This window comes from Epithele typhae (genome assembly GCF_022376455.1).
Source record: "Epithele typhae strain CBS 203.58 chromosome Unknown BXZ73scaffold_5, whole genome shotgun sequence".
Taxonomy (NCBI): Eukaryota; Fungi; Basidiomycota; class Agaricomycetes; order Polyporales; family Epitheliaceae; genus Epithele; species Epithele typhae.
This window is the reverse complement of record NW_025954196.1, coordinates 297,796-311,595: the sequence shown is the minus strand read 5'-3', so window position 1 is coordinate 311,595 and position 13,800 is coordinate 297,796. Positions and strand designations below refer to the sequence as shown.

Here is a 13,800-nt window from a genome sequence, read left to right as displayed (position 1 = left end):
GGTTTCGGTGCATGCAAAGTCATACACAGTCGTTGCAGTTTCATGGAGTAGGTGATATAATGCGTATATGTAACTCAGATCAAGAATCAGGATGAATAAATATGGGCCGGACGTTGACGGTGCACGCTATGCCTCTGGCCACGCCTCTAGCCATGCGTCATGCGAATCTAAGTATGCAGTGTCATGCCTCGAGATCTTTGCCAATTGGGGCGTATGAAGTCTCACACACCCTTGTTGTGCAGATGTAGACAAACTGAACTGGCCTAACAATCGCATTGGGGAGATGTAAAATCTGCCTAGAGAGAATATGCTTGTTGGGTTTTCAGTGCTATTCTGTCGTCGCACGCGGCTTCAAGGGCAGGGCTGCATGGGGACGAATAGAATACGAGGGCAGCGTCGGCGCATGGTGTCTTTAGTGGAGTCGTCGTCGAATGCTGGCAGTCCATGCCCTCTGGTCTGCGTGCCATAAACTCTCAGTACGATGGCACATCTCAAGTTGAATCCTCGAGATCGAATAAGGTCCATTCATGGCACATTCCCCCCATTTGTTACACTTAAGAATGCCACTCAGCGTTCAGTCCAGTGCTAGCAGTAAGCACCCGCAAATAGGTAGCTATCCAATGTTCTAGTTTACATACAGATCTCATCGCAGAACCGCCCAGTCATCCCGCGCGGGGTCTCCAGGTGGTGGGAAGACCCCCAGTGCTCCGTCGTTGCGTGGTGCCCCACCCACCGCTCTCCTCCTTTCCTCCTCGTCGCGTCGGATCCTCTCCATCCATCGCCCACGCACGTACAGGAGCCCCGATACAAGCAAACACAACACCACGATCAGCACTGTCTCCCCGAGGTCGTCAACCTCGCCCTCCTCTTCTCGGTATCGCGCTTCTCTGCGCACACCGCCCCGCGTCGCACCGTCGAAGTAGTCTTCAGGACCGTAGTCTTCGCCTTCACGAGCCGCTTCCTCGCGCCGGCGTTCTCGCGCCCACTCAACCGGATCCTCCTCCCCGTCTCCATCTACGGAGCCGCCGCGTCGGCGGCGGTTGAACTCGTCACGGGCCTTGCCCATGTACCAGGGGCCGTCATCCGCGTCGTCGATCTCGTCTAGCGCCGGCTGTTGCGTGGCCCCACGCGGGTCCGCGTGCTCGCCATCCTGGCCCGCGTCGATCTCGGGGTTGTCGTAGTATGAACGAGCTGGAGCAGGCCCGTTAACATAGCGAATCGACTCCAAAATAGAAAGTACTCACTGGTTTCCTCGTCCCCATCCCAGAGCGTCAATCCTCCCTGGCCGCCCATAAGCGTATGCCATGCGCTCCGCGCATGCAGCTTGAGGAGAGACAGCAGCACTGGCAGATACGCTTCCGCGTTCGTCTCGTACGCGAGGTCGTAGTGTCGTTTCGCCAGATGGAAGTCCTGAGGAACGCCAACGCCGTTCTCATACATCCATCCCAGGTTCCACATTGCGAGAGCGCTCATCTGCGTGTCCGCCGCGGACTGGTAGTAGCCCGCCGCCTTCTCCCAGCGCGCGCCCTCAGGCTCGTCGGGAACACCGAGCCCGTGGTAGTAGTAGTCGCCGACCTTGACGAGCGCGTCCACGTTGCGCTGCGCTGCGGACCGGATCCACTGCGTAAGCGCGAGGCGCGCGGTGTCGTTTGAGGGCGAGTGCGGCGCGAAACGCGTGAAGCGTAGTATGCTCTTGTCCTGGTCGAGCACGTACGCGAGATTGTTCTGCGCTGTTTCGAGCCCGCGCTCCGCCGCGATCCACCAGCGCAACATCGCCATCTCGCCCCCTCGCTCCGTGCCGAGGCTCCAGTAGTAATCAGCCTCCCGGAGCATGTCGTCATCCCAGGAGCCACGTTCAGCCACGAGCTTGAAGAAAGACACTGCAACTGCGCACGAACTGCCCGCGATCTCGTGAGGAATCGTCCGCTCACGAGCTTGCATGGCCTGGATACCGGCGAGGTAGTAATACGCCTCGAAGGGCGAGCCAAGCCTAAGGGAGTTCTCGAAGTGTGCGGTGGCCTGCTTGAGCTCTCCTCGATCTGCGCCAATTGTTTGAAAAGTAGCAATAGGATCATAATCCACGACTTACGGAAGTGATATTTTGCAAGGTTGACGTGCGCTTCGGCGAGGTCCTGGTTTGCCGCGGCGTGGAAATGGCTCATCGCTTTCTTCAGGTCCTTCTTGCCGTCCATAAGACCGTCCCTCCAGATGATTCCCAGCCCGTTGTGCGACTCCTTCTCGCCGTGCTCCGCTCCGCGCTCAAACCACATCTTGGCCATTGCGTAGTCCTGCTTCACACCCTCACCTCGCAAGTACATCCGCCCGAGGTAGCCCGCGGCGAGGGCAGCGTAGCTCGCTTGCAAAGTGCCCTCCTCCTTCGGTGCCGCACGGTCGCGGCGCGGGTCCGACGGGTCGCGGGGCCAGACGATGCGAGCGATGCGGTTGAAATAGTACCGCGCCCGGTGGAAATCGCGAGGAATCGCGCTTGCGCCGTCGCCCCCGGACGCAATGCCGCCAGGTGAAGGGTAGACGCTGCCTTGGTAGAAGATCTTGCCCAAGCGATATGCGAAGTCGATTTCCCCGCGGTCCGCATTGAACTGGCGAATGCCAATCAGCGAGGGAAGAGTTTGAAGAAGCACAGGTACGTACGAGGTAGTATTCAATGAGGTCGTCCCATGTCTCCCCCGCAGCCCGTGCATTCGCGGTCTTGATGACTGCGCGTCCGGCCTGCAATCCTGTTGATGCTACACTCGCACCCGGACCATACACTCCGCCGACGAGATCTGATAGTCGTGGCGGAACTAGCGGCAACGTTCGTCCACCAGGAGGGCCAGATAAAAACTTCGCCATCGCTGCGAAGAGATGAATATATGCGCTCAATGCAATGGAAGCCGCTCACACCTTGTTCTGCTGCATCCTCGTACCAGTTCAACGCCGCCAAACAGTTCTCACTAACTCCAATACCTGACCAATGTCGGTAACCGAGCGCCATCTGTGCGCCCTTGTGCCCTCCGTGGCCCGCAAACGTGAGGTATAGCTGACCTTTTGGTCCATCTACGGGGACGACGCCATGATATCCAGTGGAGTGGAAGAAGCCGACCAAAGCTTGGGATGAAGCATTGCCTGTCATGTCGGCATGTGCTTGAAATGAGTCGAACGCGGTCGTTGGATCAGTGGGGAAGTAGGTATTTGGTGGGAACTATACCCGGGATGAGACCAGTGACCGTGCAAACGAAGAGAATGGCGCACCAAGGAGACTTGTCCAAGCGTGTAGAGAGCATCACGGTTTCCAAGGTCGGCCGCATGGTGCAAGAGGTCAATCACTTTGACCGCTCTCCCTCTATGGTCCTCTTCCTTTCTCCTACTTCCTGTCGACTCCGTGGAGATGTATTCCGTGACGAAAGAAGGTACCCAAGAGTGTCGGCCGAGCTTCACGAGAATTCGCAGAGCACTAGCAATGGGTCCCTGCCCTTGAATGTTCGGGAGGAGAGCTGCGAGTGGGGAGGACGTGGTGTGTATTGAAGGTTCGTCTGAAGGTGCAGATGGGAGGGCAGTCAAGGTTGCAAGTGTCGACATGGCCTGGCGGTACGCCCTGGACGCTGCGCCATTAGATTAGGACAGCAACATCTATGCATGGCGCTGGTACATACCTTCGGCAGCAGAGTCAATGCCTTCAGACGCAGACTCAATCCCTCCAGAAACTTCTGTGCGCTGGGTCGACGCGTCCTACAACGTGACTACATAAATTTCTCATGTAACTCGAAGCTAGGCTCTTGTAACTTACGTTTGCGTTGGAGAGCGCCGCAAAGGCTACCATGCAGAAGGCAGCCAAGCTAGCCTTCCGCATCTTCCTGTCCGCCGAAGGCATGACGGCCAGTAGGGTGGACACGAAAGGTGAGGGCTATGAGGGAAGGTGGATGATGAGGTCAGAGCGCTGGGCACACGGCCACGTCGGCTAACCCCTACTCAGACACCTAACCCCGAAATAGGTTTCTAGTAAGTAACTTGGCATACATTGACATCGTCACTTTCTTCGGGTTAATGATGGGTAATCTCCTCATCCTGAACCATCACCTTGTCCGCCGTCTCCCCGCCTTCCAGTCGAGAATATTGTTGATCCATCTGTCGCTGAAGCAGAGCATTCTCGTGTTTCTGTCTTCCCACAACCCAGAGCTCCTGGCGTATGGCTGTAAGCCCCTCTCACCCGCCTCGTTCGCCGAGAATACTGACGACGAACCAGAATTATGCCGCACCCACAGAACAAGAGAAAGTCCTTGAGGCGTACCGCCGCCTCACGCGCGATCAACTCCTCCTCTTCCTCCGCATCCGCAACCTCCCCATTACCGGCTCCGACTCCGAGCTAGCCTCGCGCCTCGCACAATTCGACATCCACACCTACCACCTCTCCCATCCCCAGCGTTCTACATCTATACAGGACGAAACCCCCGATGCGACCAAGGTGCGCAGTCGCCAAGTGCTCGCGCCCGACCTTCCCGTTGAGATACTTGCGGACATCATGGATCAAGTCGGCGACTGGGAGCTCGCTAAAGCTGTCGGCGTTCCTACCTCCCTCCCACCACCCCAGCCATGGGCGCGCGCGCACTCGTCCGACTACGCCATTCTCTCCGGATACATCCCCCTTATCCGCGCGGCCGATCCAGCCACCCACCGGCCCACGCGCGTGAGCGCCGTGCTCGTGGTACGATTCAGCTACGTGCACGTCCTCGAATACTTCTTCACCCACCACCGCGCGCTCTTCCTCTCCCTCTACAAAGACGACCTGCTCCCCATCACCGCGTCGCTGCACGGTCGCACGGCCGTGCTCTCCTGGTGGAAGTACACGCACGACGCGCATCCGGACATCCTCCCGCCGCCCAGGGCGCGCTCCGTCGCGGAGGCCATCGACGGCGCCTCGCGCCACGGCCAGGTCGCGTCGCTCGACTGGTGGCTCAACTCGGGGATCCCGCTCGAGTACACCGAGGCCGCGCTCGAGAGCGCGTCGCAGAAGAACCGGATCGCGGTCCTCGACTGGTGGAAGGACAAGGCGAATTCCCCGCTCTGGCGGCTACCGCTCAAGATCGGGCGCGTGATGGACATGGCGAGCACCGCCGGCAACCTCGACGCGCTCGAGTGGTGGGCCGCGTCCGGGCTGGAGCCCAAGTACGACCGCCAGGCGCTCTACCACGCCAGCTGCCACGGCAAGGTCGAGGTCCTGCAGTGGTGGCTCGGGAGCGGGCTCCAGATGGTGTTCGACCAGACACGCTCACCGGGGCGTCGCGACATAACCGGCCCGAGGTGCTGGAGTGGTGGGACAAGAGCGGGTTGCCGATCCAGTACCGGATGTGCGACATCGAGGAGGCCCTGGAAGACGCCATCGGCGGCGGGGAGAAGGCGCGAGAGTGGTGGCGGAAGAAAGGCGTCGACTTCAACGCGAACGACAAAGAGTGGTCCAAGCTACATACCTCAACTAACCCCTCCGGACCCTTCTCATCCCAATTTCCGTGTAGTTTATTCATGTGCCCAGTGCGTCCATATATACGCACATACACCACCTGTACGACCTGTCCATTGCCCTGCATTTCACATGTATCCTCCACCTGCATATCTCCCATTTCCGTCAAACTGTCTCTCTGCTTGCTCACCCTGTATCATGTAATGATAATCCACATTTCTTGGCCCTACAGCCGATGTGTGCTTAACCTTGCGCGTGAACGCGCTCTGGCACCCATGAAACCGACCAATGGACAAACTGCGCGTCCGTGGGCAACCTGACTTCGTCAAGAACAGACAACTCGCGGAGGCGGCCTGCGGGTTCCCTTACATCCAGCTCAGCACTTCCAGGGCCTCACTATTTGAATCCGCTTGTACATATCAACACGATTGGTCGGTCACTCGAATACTTACGAAGCGTCCTCCCGGTGCGCGCCTACCGCCAATGGGAATCGCTTCTATAAAGCTGCCGAGAGTCCGGTTCGCACACCAAAGGCGTTCGGAATATAGTGCCATCTCTAAACTAAAGCACAACGACTGGCTATCGTGACATCGGCGGCGTGCGAGAAATATGCGTGGTGTACAGAAAAAGAATAAGATAAATGCGGGGGTGGGCGTGGCGGCGGGGTGGGAGCGCGCGCGCGCCGCGGTCGTTATGATATCGTATGTGAGCGTGAGCGCATCGGCAGCGGAGTGGGTGGGTGTATGCTAGGCTAGCTACGCGAGGACCGGGGGACACGACGGGCGGGCGAGAGCGAGGGAGAGGGCGGGAACGGCAGGCGTCGCACGGTGCCGTCCGGGTGTGCGGGACCGTCTCACGTCGCATGCCGGCGCGGTGGGAGTTGGGAGCGGGGCGCGGGTGCGGGCACCCACGCCGCACAGCGCTCAGAAGTCCCAGAGCGTGCCCTGCGGAGCAGCGGGTTAGCACGGCACGAAAAAGCACAGGCGGAGCGCGAGGCACTCACAAAGGAAGGGATCCCGGCCTCCTTGCAGCCCTCCATGATCTCAGCGTTCCCGGCGAAGTTGGAGGTGATGAAGACGACCTCCGCGTTCCACTCGTGGTACGCGTCCTTGACGAGCTTCATCACGTCCGGGCGACCGCCTGCGAGAGAAACATACTAGCGTGAGAGGCGGGCGGTGAGCGTGGTGGGGGTAAACACGTACCGCGCGCCTTGGAATCCCAGAGGCACATACGCTCCGGGCCGATGTGCTTGTGGATAAGGCCGGAGATGGTGGGCCCGAAGTCTTCTCCTGGTCGGAGCCGATCCAGATGAGGTACCTGGGCGGCGCAAGGGTTAACGCGTACCGTTGACAGCGCGGGAAGGCGACACAGATCTCTCTCACTGCGCCTGCGCCGCCTACCGCCAAAACGAAAGAAGGAAGCTCACCAGTCAGAGCTCTGGATGCAGGTGGAGAGAGCGGCGCCCAGGCCGGTGCCGGTGCAGACACGGATGCCACGCTTGTACAATGTCGACGTGTTCGACACGCCCGCAAACTGCGCGACGACGTCCATCAGCCACTCAGAAACACGACCCACGCCGTGGAGCGCACGTACCTTGAGCTGACGCGTCCAGAGGTGCGTGGGAGGGTCGTTGACGAGCGAGCGAGTGAAATCGCCCTGCACACCACAGATGAGGTAGTGGTACTTGGCGTGCGTGCCCTCCCTGTGGGCGCGGCGGCCGATGAGCGACCGTCGAGGGTGCAGTTGCAGAGGAGAAACTCACGAGATGATACCGAACGCATGGTACTCCATAATCGAGGAGCGGGAGACACGCGCGAGGAGACCCTGCTGCATGCCGCGCTCGAAACGAAGGATGGCGACCTTGGGCGACGGCTGCAGAGATACGACGAAAGCGGTTAGCACGAGCTTGGGCGGAGGCCTGGGCCCGGTATGGACGAGTGCACTCACAACCTCGACGTCAACGTGAACCTCACGGACGGTGAACCAAGGGATAAGAATGCTGTCGGTGCAGATAGTCAGCTCTCGTGTCGCAGAAGCCCGGGTGGAGCGGCGCATCGGCGGCCGAGTACGCACAAAATGGTCATGCCAAACGCAAACCAAAAGTCTTGCTGACGGATGACGCGGATCCCATCTGGGTTCCACGAATGGGTGTCGAGGTCGTAGCTGTCGCCGAGCACAACGAAGACCCACGCTAAGAAAAGCAGACACGGTGTCAGATATCGTATGGAGCACGCGGAGACGCGCACGGCGGCCACGACACTGCGGACGCGCGCGCACTAACTGGCGCCAGAGGGCAGTGTGCGAGCGTACCGCTGCGCTGGCCGAGAGCCGCCAAGAAACGGATACCTACTTGAGAGAAGACCAATCCTGGGGAGGAGTACGTGAGTACAACGGGCGCTAGAGTACCAAAAGCGGACGGGGGTACTCACCAGCCAATGAAACGATGGTGCCGTTCAAAAACGCTGCAGAAGGAGTGAGAGACGGTAACGAGCACGGATACGAGACCACGTACTTGTGGTGCGTGTTGCGCACCCAAGGGAAGGCGCTCAGGATGCTGATAGTGACGGCGAGGTTGGTGATGACGCCCATAATAAGAACCGCATCGTGATTGTCCTTGTGGTCGATGAAGATGAGTGTCACACGGAAGATGAGCCAGACGAAGCCCGAAGTCGCGCAGCCCGAGTGAATGCCGCCCAAGTGTTGAAGGACGGAAGTGCAGCCTAGCCTGAACCACAGTGGCGTCCACTGGATCATGAAAAGGATCAGCCTCCGGGATGGTGCCCTTGAGTAGGTTTACATACCTTCGCAAACAACGTGTTGACAATAAGGTAAAGAAGACGGCCAAAAAGCTCGTTGCGCATGAGGATGGCAAAGAGAAGGTTGCCGAGAACGAATGCACCGGTGTATCGCCGGGGATATGACCAGGTGTTTGTCGCAGCGAGCACGAGACCGGTGAGGTTCAGACTCGTCACGAAGAGGAAGAATTTCCTGCAGAACGGGTCAATCAAGGGTGTCCACGCGAGCAGATGCAGGACGTGCCTGTAAGTGTTGAACCAGAGCTGGAAGCGGATCCATCTGCTCGCGCGACGCTTGGGCTTGTTGGGTGACGGGCGGTCCTTCTTGGCCTGCGCGAGCGCGAGGTCTGCCCTTTTCTCGTCCTTTCCTGACTGAGCCTCTCCTGCGACAGTCGCGGTCTGGATGACAGCCCTGGAGGAGACCGGGAGCGGGGGCGGTGGCGGGAGACTGTCGTGGTGGCCCTTCTCAAGGTCCGAGACCGAGGGCGGCGTCGGGTTGTGCGAGTCGTTGGGACCCATGGCGGCGGGGGGAGTGTCGGGATGGAGTTGAGGGAGGAGAATGAGGCGAGATGTCCAAGCGGGCCGGGAGTGGGGGCGGGTGGGGGATGATAAGGCGCAGGGGTGCTGCGAGCAGATGGGCTGGGACCGGAGGAGTGGGTAGCTTAAGAGGCTGGGAGGGTGGATTGGGAGGGACTGAATGTGGGGAGCGGATGATGGACCGAGGGAAAAACCGAGGTGGATGTATGCGCGGGGAGCAGCCGAGGTGGATGCGAGTCCATTCTCCGGGAAACCGGGCTCGCGGTGGGAAGCCGAATCCGCCCCCTGGAGGGCAGCGGAGTCGTTCGCACAGCTTATCGAGCGGGCCACTGATCATGGCGGGAGCTGCATGGGAGGCGCAAGGGGCCGCGCCCTCTACCGGGCGGTTGCCCAATTTGCCTCCGTGCAGCGCGGCGAAAGGCCCCCCTCCGCATTTCGAACTCGGCGGAGTCTGCATCGTCGGATGTGCTGTGTCCCTCGACATCCGCAGATGAAACGCTGGGTCGTTTGTGCTTGCTGTCGAGCGCGGGTCTTCCGGTCGAAGGAGGAGCAGACAAGTCACAATTCTCAGCCGCCCGCGTGGCCCGCAACGTGCCCACGGGCCTTCCCGCCCTCGTTGCCTTCGCCCTTTGCACGTACGCTCAGCAGCACCCGCCACGCCCGCATTTGCCTGTCTGTTGGCAGCACCTTTGGAACCCTGCGGCCTCCCTGGCCCTAGCGCGCCTTCCTCTCTGTAATGATGCATCCCAGGATGTATCGCCCTCGTTGTAAGCGTAAACGCCGAATGCACATAGGTTGGTTTCAAGTCGACAGCTCATCCTTGGCGTATTGTGACAGCTACAATAGAGTCCTGGACAAGTACTTCCAAGCATAACAATCGCCGACACTAGATAGCACCCCTTCCAGCAGATATTGAAGCACTCAACCACCAACCTCTTTAGTCTGCAGTATGCAACACAACAACCATCCGGCTCCCTTTTCACAAAAAAAACCGCGCTTTCCGCGGGGCAGAACACAATCTACCCCGTCTAACCGCAGGGTCTCTCTAAACCATCCCGTCGCCCCCGCCACAACCCGACCCGCCCTCCCACACACCCGCATAGCGCCAGCCACTGTGAGAGATCCACAGCCTATTCGTCCCACCCAATCCAGCCAACCGTGGTGCGGACCCACGGTCCCGGGAGGCTCCCCCGTCCGCGCCCCGCCCCAACAGAGGCCCGCAGCGCCCACGTCCGCTCCCCTGGGGCCCGCCGCGGTTGCTTTTGGCTCGGACCGCGGTTTTTCTGCGGACGGACAGGGCGCAAGCGGGACGATCCCTGCGCTGATCGCGGTCCTACAGAACGGTACTGCGAGCGGCTCCGCGCTGAAGGTGCCGCTGCACGGTGCGGGGGCAAAGCGCAGCGTGCTGCGCAGTAGGTTCGCTTGTTGAATGCGTTGAGCCGGGGTATCGCACGAAGATGTTACTGGATAGAGGTTGGTATCGGTGTTTGGGGGCAGACGGCCTTGCGTTGGACACCATCGTACGCAGGCTTGCGCGGGCGGCTCAAAGGTACAACCTTCGGGGTCCCATCCACGTTCGCGCGAGGTTAGGCTCCCGGTGAGCTTGCTATCTTCATCCCGCCTTACGCGCTAGGTTGAACGTTTTCCAAACGTTGTTTCTGGCCCGGTGCAAAGCAGACAAAGCCCGAACCCATTAATCGACCACCACTTCCGGTCGGGGGCGGAGCCGCAGCGTCTCCACCCGCCTAGGTCGGGACACGAATCGCTGCGAGTGCTCGGCCTGCGGCAGTCGGTGGCACGGTCCTGCGAAGCCCTCGGCATTCCAGCGCGCCATTCATGCTCCGCTTCCATGTGCACCATCCTAAGAATCTTGCTTTTCGACGGGAGTCATGGGCGAACATCGGGCGAGCGTCTTCCGGGGCGTACTACACAGGAGTGCCTGGCATCCTTCAACCCGAGCGTTGAAACCGGTGGATGCGGCGTAGACAGTGGCCCATAGATACACGGACATAGCACAAATGATAAGATCTAGGCCGTGGACCGAAGGTCTAGACAGTCGAGCGTGAGCATGATACATTGAAACTTCGCGGGAGTACACTGAACATACCGCATGCCACTGTCATGCCTGTGGCAACGCTTGCGTTCGCTGCATCAGTAGACCAGCCAGAAGCAGGCGTTGGAGAAGTTGAGCTGCGGGGTCTAGCTTTGCGTAGGCTCGCCCAGCCGGGCACTGTCGGCCACCGTCGTGTCGGAAGATGCAGTGGCGGCGGCAGTCCACTGCCATCCTAGACAGGTGCACGGAAGGAGGGGAAGCGCACTGGCTGAGAGCTTGAGGTGTGCCGCGACGCGTCTTGTTGTGTCTAGGCGGCGAAATACAAATTGAGGGAAGAGCGACTCCCACCAAACTCCGCTAGTGTGGAGGGACGTACCTTGGATTTCGACTCCGATATACGGGTTCTCAGGAGATACCACGGTACCCTATACATCGATTCGGAAGCGCGACATACGGCGTGCGGCCGCGGATGTACCGGGGAGGGCTCGGCCGTGTCGGTGGAGGTATTAGAAGCTGTCCTGGTTGGCGCATGAAGGAATGAGCTTTAGTAACCAAAAATGTCCGAGGATCGTGTGCTGCGCAGGAGTCGACAGAGTCAGATGCGAATTGAACGCGATATACATAGTGCAGTTCAACATACTTGCGCCAGGATCTGACCAACGCCCCCATTGCGGTGGGATGAGACCTTATCATGCCCTGTCGCAAGCCGAAATGAATGCCTAGGATAGTAAGTATCATGAGAAGCTAACACTACCATACAGACGGATGCGGCACATGAACGGACTCCGCTGGTGTTGCCAGCTTCCATTTGGAGGTAGACTCTGAGTGAACCACAGCATAGACTCCAAAGAATCATATGAGACTGTCCGTAGACCTACACAGGCCAGCTGCCAGTGTGTCTACCGCCACGGAGGCAGACAGAGCGCAGAAGGCTCGGTGCGCACGGATAACCGACCCAATGTGACCGGGCAGCCCGTGAATTCGGCGACAGTCCAATGCCCACCTGAACGGGAGCATCCTCGGAACTAGCGGCCTGGATGAGCAGAGAAGGTGACGTCGATAGCGCGCTCGGGGAAACAGAGTGTGTGCTAGAACCACGGGCTTCATATCGAGCCCCACGTACCCCGCATCCGCCATTCAGTCGCACAGAGCGTCGAGCTCTCGAGAGACTGAATAGCATCCAGGGACGGAAGTCTCCCAGTGAGGCCGAGGCTGCATTTGGAGGAGATTATAGACGCGAGTTGCAGGATCCGACCGAAGAGGTAACTCCTCGACGCGCGGATCGACGTCGTCGATGCGCGCGTCAAGGGGTCGTTGGAGAACAGCGCAGCCAGGAGGTGTCGCCGAGACACTGATGCGCATATCGCGGCTCGGTGTGCTCTCGGGGAGTAAATCCGTTATCAACATGTCGGAACGGAGCTCACAGACTCTCGAGCATTCCAGGCCACCTTTCATCATGCCGATAGTCAGGCCCATATCTTCTTGTAATTCATGTGACCACTAGTGTTCCGAGGTTGCACGTTCATAGAGCATCGCACGGCAAGCGCGATTGACACAAACGGTCCCATCGATGACGGTCATCGCTTCTGTGGCCAGATAAACGTAAGAGGGAATATCTTCGGGAGGACGACACTTACTAATACAGGTCAACGCCCGGCTCCCCGACCACCGTGTCGCCATTGTAAGGAAGATGTATCGAGATTTATGGCCCTGAACGAAGGTGTAAGTCATGAGTGTCGAAGCACGCCTCAACTGACGATAGATATGGGTGCCGTCAAGACGTACGGAGTACGGCGCTTCGCGCAAGCTAATATTTTCGGGTCGGGTCTACGGGTGGGGCCAGGTGTGGAGGCATAAAGATATTCTTTTGATACCATCGCAGCTCTAACAAAGTCAAGATAAGTATAGGGGAATCCCATAAGGTAACACCACAGACCTCGAATGGAACCTTTGATATCATCAAGTGCTCTGCGGCAAGATGAGGGATTGAAAGGAGGGATATAGTGCAAGCTACGAACCTGTGCATGGGTTCTTCAGGGGATCTCCTCGTGGCGGGTGGTCGATACCACCGACGCGCGACTTCCTGTATTACAACATAAGTGCAAGCACGATCACATCGAATGAATGAAGTTACCTTGATAGTGGAAACATCTTATAGCAACGTTCCACCAATCAGATGGTGTTCTCAGACGTAGAACTCACGACCCACCGATTATGCTGGAAACTGACATTAGGACGTAACGCATTGTGTACGGTATGACAAGCACCTACCGATAATGCAAGTAGTCGATGATGTCCGGCATCTGTTCCATGAGGAACATTTTGTCCATATGCACAGAATTTCCGGCCAACATGCCCGTGTTTTTCGCAGGGATCCACCTCTTGATATAGTTAAGCACTTGTTCTTGCACAAACTCGCTCGTGTAAGGGGAGTCGAGACACGCCTGAGTCAAACCAGTCTAATGAAGTAGTATCTTTGTCGGTCCTAACTAATAGTGACATGCAAACTGATTTTTGACAGACCTGGCCGTGAGTCTTGATACACCACTCCGACATACTGGTCATCACATGTGTATTGAGTCTCTTGGAGGATTCTGGCGCATGAATCGGCAGAGAAGGGTACATACTTGTCAAGCGTTCCCTTGTCCATCTTAACAATGAACTCGACGCCTTCGTCCATCAGTTTCAAGTTGCCGTCCGTAATGAGCACCTGAACCTCCGTCAATTACACATGTCCATGGAGCAGAGGCTGGGAGACTCACGGCAATCTCCAGAATCTTGTCATTCCGAGGGGAGAGACCCGTCATCTCGCAGTCTATCCATACCAGAGGCCCGCAGCCCAGTTGAGTTGCCGTTGATCGTGGTCCATGTAGAAGCGGGCGCGAGGGAGAGTGTTTATGTTAACTCGTTGTAGGCAGAGGCGTGCAACAGACTGCCTGACGAGGGCCTCAGCATGTGGGAGG

At 58.5% G+C, this 13,800-nt stretch overlaps 4 protein-coding genes across 4 annotated transcripts; 1 reads left to right on the top strand and 3 right to left on the bottom strand.

Annotated features, from left to right (window-relative positions):
• Positions 1-643: 643 nt before the first annotated feature.
• Positions 644-3,868, bottom strand: BXZ73DRAFT_40887 (HCP-like protein; the record flags this gene model as incomplete). The annotated part of the gene is made up of 8 exons (XM_048018662.1): positions 644-1,191; positions 1,245-2,039; positions 2,090-2,597; positions 2,650-2,852; positions 2,902-3,199; positions 3,250-3,599; positions 3,651-3,726; positions 3,785-3,868. The coding sequence occupies 8 exons, from the start codon at positions 3,866-3,868 to the stop codon at positions 644-646; spliced, it is 2,862 nt and encodes a 953-aa protein (XP_047881485.1).
• Positions 3,869-4,183: 315 nt separating this feature from the next.
• On the top strand, positions 4,184-5,954 carry BXZ73DRAFT_97645 (uncharacterized protein; the record flags this gene model as incomplete). The annotated part of the gene is made up of 4 exons (XM_048027438.1): positions 4,184-4,189; positions 4,241-5,245; positions 5,296-5,444; positions 5,909-5,954. The coding sequence occupies 4 exons, from the start codon at positions 4,184-4,186 to the stop codon at positions 5,952-5,954; spliced, it is 1,206 nt and encodes a 401-aa protein (XP_047881484.1).
• Positions 5,955-6,375: 421 nt separating this feature from the next.
• BXZ73DRAFT_87878 (uncharacterized protein) lies at positions 6,376-8,766 on the bottom strand (the record flags this gene model as incomplete). The annotated part of the gene is made up of 14 exons (XM_048024747.1): positions 6,376-6,396; positions 6,456-6,592; positions 6,655-6,741; positions 6,835-6,839; positions 6,879-6,985; positions 7,046-7,154; positions 7,215-7,324; positions 7,400-7,451; positions 7,526-7,643; positions 7,815-7,819; positions 7,882-7,914; positions 7,965-8,197; positions 8,254-8,440; positions 8,492-8,766. 14 exons carry the CDS (start codon positions 8,764-8,766, stop codon positions 6,376-6,378), a joined length of 1,479 nt encoding a protein of 492 aa, XP_047881483.1.
• Positions 8,767-12,644: 3,878 nt separating this feature from the next.
• On the bottom strand, positions 12,645-13,644 carry BXZ73DRAFT_74519 (oligoribonuclease; the record flags this gene model as incomplete). Its single annotated transcript, XM_048022039.1, has 8 exons — positions 12,645-12,701; positions 12,774-12,805; positions 12,856-12,920; positions 13,040-13,054; positions 13,109-13,296; positions 13,361-13,394; positions 13,465-13,547; positions 13,600-13,644. The coding sequence occupies 8 exons, from the start codon at positions 13,642-13,644 to the stop codon at positions 12,645-12,647; spliced, it is 519 nt and encodes a 172-aa protein (XP_047881482.1).
• Positions 13,645-13,800: the final 156 nt, after the last annotated feature.